Source organism: Colletotrichum aenigma (assembly GCF_013390185.1).
Source record: "Colletotrichum aenigma strain Cg56 chromosome Unknown KSG_Cg56_contig02, whole genome shotgun sequence".
Lineage (NCBI taxonomy): Eukaryota > Fungi > Ascomycota > Sordariomycetes > Glomerellales > Glomerellaceae > Colletotrichum > Colletotrichum aenigma.
The window spans coordinates 809,080-816,677 of record NW_023500908.1 but is presented as its reverse complement, the minus strand read 5'-3'; the positions used below and the strand labels follow the sequence as shown (position 1 = coordinate 816,677).

The window sequence follows — 7,598 nt, the reverse complement described above, 5'->3', positions numbered from 1 at the left end:
TCAGATGATCTTAAACTTGGACTGGTCGGGCTGTTCACCGTCATATTTGCTGGGAGTGTCGGTCTATTAACGAACGCTAAGAGATCAGAGGTCTTTGGTGCTACTGCCGCGTGAGTAGGCGCCCTCAGGGTCTATCATTCCTTTACTAACTTGGCGTATAAGGTATGCAGCTGTCTTGGTGGTTTTCATCAGCGGTGACCTTGGGAAGGAAACATAACCAAGTTGAAAGACATTTTCGCTAGGTCACTCTTAACTGAGATTAGAGCCTTACCAGCTTTAGTTGGATTCTATGAACGTATCAGTAGTAGGAACTCGTTCTGTTAAGACCGCCTAATTTTCCTATGTCTAATTACGCGACTATGTTTTCTACGGACATAGTTACTCTTATAGATAATAGTAACGTCGACGACAACAACAATAGTTGCAGCGACAGTACCGACGATAGTACTAATAATCACGAGGATAGTAGCGATGAAAATGGCGATGAGGATGAGGTAGAATAACTCATATCTACAGGACAAGTAGTCACTCTAGCATAGGGAAAACAGGCGGTGTCTTGCTGTCAGCTATAGCGGCTATACAATTTGTGCCATTCAACGTGGGAATCTCAGGGGGCAGTTTAGGTGAGATTTCGGCCTTCCAGATCCTTCAGATATTTTCACTCTTCATTCCAGAACCGAATGTCAACATGCACACATTCAACTCTAATGAGAGAAACTGTGCTGTTCCAGCAATCGAGGCTGGCCATCGCTGTGCTAATGGGTTGATCTGCTCGCCTTCCACTCCCAATGATACTCTTTATGCACTCTTTGAATGACGTATATGCCTTTCTGCCATAATTTCATCTTCTGTGTGATAGGGAAGATAGCATTGGGTTCTATATGCAAGTCAGTGACCCATACATGTATGCGTACACGGTTTGGACAGGTACTTACCCTCCAGACAGCCGTGGAAAGCATTTTCCAGATAGAGGGCTTCTACACTTTCCCCATTCTTCCCTTTATCCTCGCGCTCCTTTTTTACCCTCTCGACGAAGGTCAACTGCTCATGAACAGTAATGTCAATTGCGGCCACCACAAGCAGCATCCTCTGAGGCAATGTCTCCCCACTTGCAAGGTAGGGGCTCATCCTCGGGTTATCCCAGTTCGCTGCTTTGGCGGGTGCCGCATAGGAATCATACAGAGCCAACATGAAGGCTAGCGGATCTGTCGACGGGAAATTCGCTGGACGAGGCTTCTCCTCCGGCTTCGGGCGTAGGTCGATTGGCGCATAGAACGTGACCGCCGCCCTGATCGCAAACTCCTCAGAGGGGATGCTCTGGCTGGCTGCCAGAACGAGGTTCCCGCCCGCAGACGCCCCTGAGACCGTCATGAGTCTCGGGTCAGCACCTAGCTCATCCTCCGCATGCTCCCGCAGCCACGCAAGCGCGGCGTCGACATCGTCAATAGCGGCCGGAAAGGGATGAACCGGCGCAAGACGGTCGCTCAGACTCACAACGACAGCACCCGTCTCCTTCACAACCAAAAAGCAGAAGGGCGCGTCAGCCTCCGGGATGCCGCCCACGAAGCCGCCGGGGTGGCAGTCCACGTGAAGTGGGCGAAGGCCATTGCGACCCGACCCGGTTCCGGACTCTTTGAAGACGAGGACGCGAAGGAATCGGTCACTCGTGATAGGGACGTAGCGGATCTTGTAGGGACGTCGAAATAGGTAGGGTGTTAGCGCGAGGGAGTGTGTTAGGAAGATGATGGGTTGCAAGGCTAGGAGGCGCCAGCGCAGGGACCAAGGGAGGTTTCGGCCGAAGACGAGGGCGTCTAGGGCGGGCCTGAAGTGGGCGACGGCGATGTCTTTGATTGCGCGGAACATTGTTCGTCATGGAATCGTGCGTTCACGGAATACGGAGGGTAATGAGGGGAACTTTGTCTACAATGTCATCACATTGGAAGTCGTACGAAGCATCATTTCCTGAAGTCTGAGTGGCTTTAGAGAAAGTAAGACGGCGTAATCTGAGACCGAACATTTGAGAGGGATGTCACAGGCTGACAAGCTGATTGCCTTGCGGAGTGCCACGCGACAGCGATGATGCACAGCGACCCGCAGCCTGCGTCGAAACATTTTCTGGGGAATACCGGGAAGATGGGGGGTTTGGGGAGTGTTCATTTAGGTGATGGGGAACCGGTGGGTAACAGTGAAAACAGAGTTCGATTGAAAGAGAAAGATCGACATCGACGGGGCCCAGTGTGATGGGACGGCCGGCCGGTCGGTACGACATCCGGGATGGGGACGGGATCACGCAATCCGCAAATTATTCGACGTCTTGAGGCTCATTCGACTTGGCCCAACTTCATGGAACAAACGTGGTGTGTGGGTACCAGAACAAGGGCAAAGTCGTTCCCAAGAATCAAGGAAACAAACATTGAGTCGAGATTGGGATTAGGAGCTGAGGGATGCCACGCGTTTTAGACACTTGAGGAATTTGGGGATGACACCAGGCTGGCGGGATAAGCAAACAGTGCTGCCCGTGAGACACTACATCAACGCCTGACGAATGCCTCAGCCTCGATGTCTCGTCTCAGATTGCTAGCCCTCACGCATCATTCATCCTGAAGATCTGACATCAGAGACATGCCTACCCAAGGCTCTGGACTCTTCTATGACTCTGAGGATCAGCTTAGGTCACCATAGCCTCATCACACAGGCAGCTTCCTGGGTGAAATGAAGACAAACAGACAGTACCAGTAATGCCGGGTGAATTAGACTTAATTATTACATGAATGTGAATATTGTAACAGTGGAAGTCTAGACAAAGCCAAAGCAGCGAAGTCAAGCTTTCCATCAAGTCATGAACGTTTTCTTTTCCATCGTAAAGACGCTCAACAATAGTCTTGTCAGATGGATTGTATGAATGATCAAGTCCGTTTGAATTCGTCATCGAGGGGGTTTGAATGCTGTACACACATATTGACCCAGGGGTGATGGGGACGGCGGTCCTCCAATACAAGCCCATCCAGACTTTGTCGCCGCCTCATAGTTCTTTCCCATCTCTAGCAACGGGCCTCGAAGAGGAAACGAACGGTCCTTCTCATCCTGTCAAACCCAAACCATCCTTTTCGAGCGAGATATTTACAAGTCTGTCAAATGTCAGCACATCGTCCCCTCGAAACTCATGACGGGTACTGGGACTCACCCTCGCAGTAGTCGGCGGTGGTGGTGACAGTGACGGTGGGGCGGGGAGCAGTGCTGGTGACGGCGGTGATGCCCCAGCAAGAGCAGGCGGAGGAGTACTCGGCAGCGTCGTCGCAAGAGGAGGCGTAGGCGGGGATGACGGTAGGGTAGGCGGTAACCTGGCGGTTGACGATCTCACCATTGCGGCGGAGGCGAGCGGGAGCGGTGACGGTGACGGTGACGGTGCTGTGAGATCCGTGTTAGTCCCGAGAACACATGAGGTCTTACAGATACCACAGAACATACGTAGGGGAGGGGGTGACGGTGGCCTGCATGAAAGAAGAGCAGTCGGCCTTGCGGGAGGTGATGGGGAGGAGACCGTCACGGGTGCCGGTGACCTGGCGGTTGCAGTTGTTGCCGGAGCACTCGCGCTTCTCAATGGCCGAGCCGAAGGCAAGGGCGGCGAGGGAGAGGATGACGGCAGCCTTCATTTTGACGGTGGGTTCAGACGATCGACTGAGGTCCTAAGAGATTTGTGGATGGGGTGATTGGATGGAAATCTGGTAGGAAGTCGGTGATGGAGAGGAAAGGGGAAAGGGAGGGAGAGCAATGGATTACATGGAGGCGAAGGCACCGTGATATATACCATCAGCCCCCAGTCCTCTCAAGATGGGGGTGGGCTGGGGCCGAGGGGGTGGATGTTGGTGGTGGTGGTGGCCATGCTGTGCCTTGGACTGCCTACGTGCGGATAGATAGACATGCAAACTAAGGTGAAGGTGAGTGAACCAGAAGCAAGCACCTACGGTCCGGTATGCAGCAGTCAATACGAACCGCAGCAACCAGACGGAAGAAGAGTGGAAGCGGAGCCCATCCGCCCATCTGGGCGGAGGCGATGGGAAAGGCGGGTCATTGACCGGGCCTCTGGACAAACGGACAAGGGGGGGTGGTGGATGGCAGGCGAGAAACAACATCGTGGGTGAGGATAAAGGATAAACACATATTGACGAAGCTAGGCTCCCCGGTGCGGTAACACCCTGTACCTGAGCGTGGGCAAGGGTGCCAGGGGTTGAAGAGGGGAAGAGCAGCGAGGGACGACGAACGCCTTGGTTCCAACCCGTTCAGCTCATCTTTTGCGTGGTGTGGGCATTTCCCACCTATCAGCGGGCGCAGCATCCGCATGAGGCAGGTTGGGAGAGCATGTGGGCGACGGCGGCGAACCGCAGGAACAAGTTGACGCAGCTCAGCGCAAGCGTATCCGAAGGATGACTTTGGGGTTGGGTTTGGTCCGAGACAGAGAGATGGAGAGGAGAAGGTACCGTTTGGCTGACTGGCGCGGTCGAGGGTGACATTGTGTTCCTTGGTCTTCTCTGCCCTGACATTCCAACGTGCGTCCCTTCTCTGGTTCTCAACCCTGGGCTGTCGAGGGAAGGCCAAGGATTGGGTTTCCATGCTAGCCAACGCTATCACGGCGGGGGAGGTCATCCAATGCGGCCTAGCCTTGAATCGGAAGTCAAGGGTTCCTAAATGGCCTTACCCGGGGTCACCGTTATTTGCTGGTTGTAATAAGAGACATTCTGGCTCAGCAGTGGAAGAAGCTGGATGCAAGGGAGGGACGGAGAGCAAACATTGGCAACGGTGCCGCCAGAACTAACATATTAATCAGTATTGAAATCTGCGTAACGCGCCGCTTGGCTGGTGGCTTCCTTTCGTGTTACACATGGAAAAAGCAATTGAAGAGTCTTTGGCGTCATTGAGTTCCGCGTGTTGTCATGGACTCTGTCTGTCGTGTCTTCGATTCGGGTAACGGAGCTGTCAGGTGCGAAGTCGATTGGCAGAGAGACGCCAAGGCGTAACGGCACGGAAAGGCCATCCGTTGGAGGCGCGAGCTTTACCGTGGGCTGGATAAACAAAGAGGACCACGGGCAAGGATGAGGTTGGGGCTTGGCTTCTGGGATCGATGAATATGGGAGGATAAGAACGGTGAAGGGTATGAGATAGCCCAGATGCCCTGGGTCTGCGGAAGAAACTCGACTCCGAGCACACTCATGCTGTGATGTGGAGATCTCAGATGCCCTAACCTTCAAAAGCAGCTTGAATTCTCTGTAGGATCTGAAGAGCAGTCTCGGCTGAGCATCCAGATAGCTGCCGGCGACTTGCCGCACATTGCCTTCTCCTCAGTCGATCGGGCGGACTGTCATAGTCGCATTTCCACCGACGGACGGCAGCGTCACATCGCGAGAGCCGCGGGGGAGCCTGGCCTGCATGAGGAAATGAGGAGAAGCGAAATTCAGACAGGCGGGCTTTCTGCGGGCAGGGACATGGGAGAAGCAGCAGCTCGCCGGTCGGTGATGAAAAGGCACAAAGCTTCGAAATCGAAGAGGCGAAGAAGAAAAGCCTGAATGAGAATAGGAATCATTAGTGTGAGGGACACCGCCAATGGGGTTGCGTCGCCTAATGGCCCGCGCCGCTGACCTGCATTGGCCATGATGCTGTCGGCGATGATCCGATGAGCGCTGTGCTGGGCCGTCATAATGCTTTGATTTCATTTTCAGGGGATAGACTCATCAGTTGAACAGAGACATGTTGGAACCGTCGTTCGTTTGCCAGTCAAAGCGTGTGTTTCTCTCTCAACTCATCTCATGAGGCTGTAATCTCTTCGTATCTCTTCACATCAAAGATGAAAGCAAACACAAGGTCCCTGGTCCCAATCAGGGCACAGGACAAACACTGACAAGGACTGGAGCCCGCCGGAGATCGCTTTCGTCAAGCTAAGCAACCAGCCTAGATCTCCTCCTGATCCGCCCTGCGACAATCAGTCCACTTACAGCTGGGGCCCTTTATGAACCTAGGTAAGCTTTTATGCTTGTGAATTCACGCTGCACTGCGACCACAAACCTGCTCTCGGGCGGGCCAACTCGGCGAGTCGGCGCTGTGGGATTTCAGCTATTGAAAGCAAAAGCGTTGCAAGCCGGGGCGCCCATGACACGAACACCCACCAAAAGCTCCGCCGAATGTTTGCGCTCTCCAGGCTGTCGGGGGCCACCTGGGACATTTGACACGAGGTGCCAGGCTGCCAACTGCAACCCTTCAGCGTGCTCTCGCCCGTCAGCGCAAATTGCGTCCCTCCGACGTTGGCTTCTTGTTGTTGGAAGAAAGCTTGGGGCTGTTTGCACTTTGATGAGCCAGTCTGTGCCCATCGCGCCCGTCTCCGGCTCAAATCTCTTTGCTATCAAGACAGATCTCTTGCCAACGGTCAACGCCACCCGCGATCCCATCGGCGGTCGCCGTTGAGGAAGGTCCTTGAGCAAAACTCTCTAGAAAATCAATAGAGGAAGAGAAAGACTGGCGGCGGGGACGGAAGGCTAACCAGTCAAGTCTAGGCCTTGAATGCGCCACGGCCATGCCAGGAGCCGCTTCGCCGAAAGAGGCAGCTCGGGAGTGGCATAGCGCCCAATGACTGGTGGTCGTCTGTGGCCGAACCTTTCTTGGACTAAGATCAAGTCAGTCAATCTTCGATATTGACATCAAATCTCGCTAGGGGAACCATTGTTTGTGAGAAGCTTCTGCTTTTTGGTCTACACGTGGCCGTTCAGCTTTAGAACTCTCACCAAGCTCATAGACTCTTGATATCAAGCTGTCAATCCCGTCTAATCGAATTCGCCATGCTCTAAGAATGACCCTTATCCCCCGAGCTATGCCCCCTCTCCCGACCCTGCCGAGTGCCCACTCCAGTCCACGTTTTTCTCGTGCCCTGGACCATAACCCCCCCCCCATCGTTAAGGCTAGCGTCCCGTCGGAGCATCCACCCCGTTTAAGCCTAAGAGCAGAGCTGAGAGCCCACTGTCAAGTCTCTAATTCCGGGCGGGCGCTGGCAGGCTATCGACAGAATAAACAAACAGCTCGGGCTCAAGGGATCCAAAATTGTCCTGGGTGTTCGGTGAAGGCGGTGGGAAAGAAGTCCACCACTTGGCGGGCGAGAGCACGTTGTTGCTGGGAAGAAGCTCACTGACGGGTTGACCATTGAACCCTGTTGTGGCTTGGGGAAAACCGCTCTATGGCTTGAACAAAAGTTCGGTCTTGACCGTGTTCTTTGGGCATTAGAACCAAGTTTTAGTATGTTGCAGACTTTGTCTGTATGCTCCATCTTCAGTGATCACCAATCGTGAACATGAACTCAGAAAGCTGCCAATCTTACACTTTTCCACCCATCGCTCCCTGCCCAGGTCACAGTCAAATCGTTTACATGACCCATCATCGACAACGCCTTCGTCACAAGTGAGCTCTCCTCACCCCAGAAACCCAGTTTACCCGGCCATCACCCAGTCCCAGCCTCTCCGGCTCTCCATCATCAAGATCTCCCCATATCACATCTTCCCCTCACGAAAGCTAACCCGGGGAACAAATCTCCGCGAAGCATTTCCGCCCAATTACCCCAT

At 53.8% G+C, this 7,598-nt stretch overlaps 2 protein-coding genes across 2 annotated transcripts; both read right to left on the bottom strand.

The window, feature by feature from the left end:
* Window positions 1-888: 888 nt before the first annotated feature.
* lip2 (Lipase 2) lies at window positions 889-1,863 on the bottom strand (the record flags this gene model as incomplete). The annotated part of the gene is made up of 1 exon (XM_037317509.1): window positions 889-1,863. The coding sequence occupies one exon, from the start codon at window positions 1,861-1,863 to the stop codon at window positions 889-891; it is 975 nt and encodes a 324-aa protein (XP_037182924.1).
* Window positions 1,864-3,120: 1,257 nt separating this feature from the next.
* On the bottom strand, window positions 3,121-3,653 carry CGCA056_v002249 (uncharacterized protein; the record flags this gene model as incomplete). The annotated part of the gene is made up of 3 exons (XM_037317508.1): window positions 3,121-3,128; window positions 3,185-3,408; window positions 3,469-3,653. 3 exons carry the CDS (start codon window positions 3,651-3,653, stop codon window positions 3,121-3,123), a joined length of 417 nt encoding a protein of 138 aa, XP_037183313.1.
* Window positions 3,654-7,598: the final 3,945 nt, after the last annotated feature.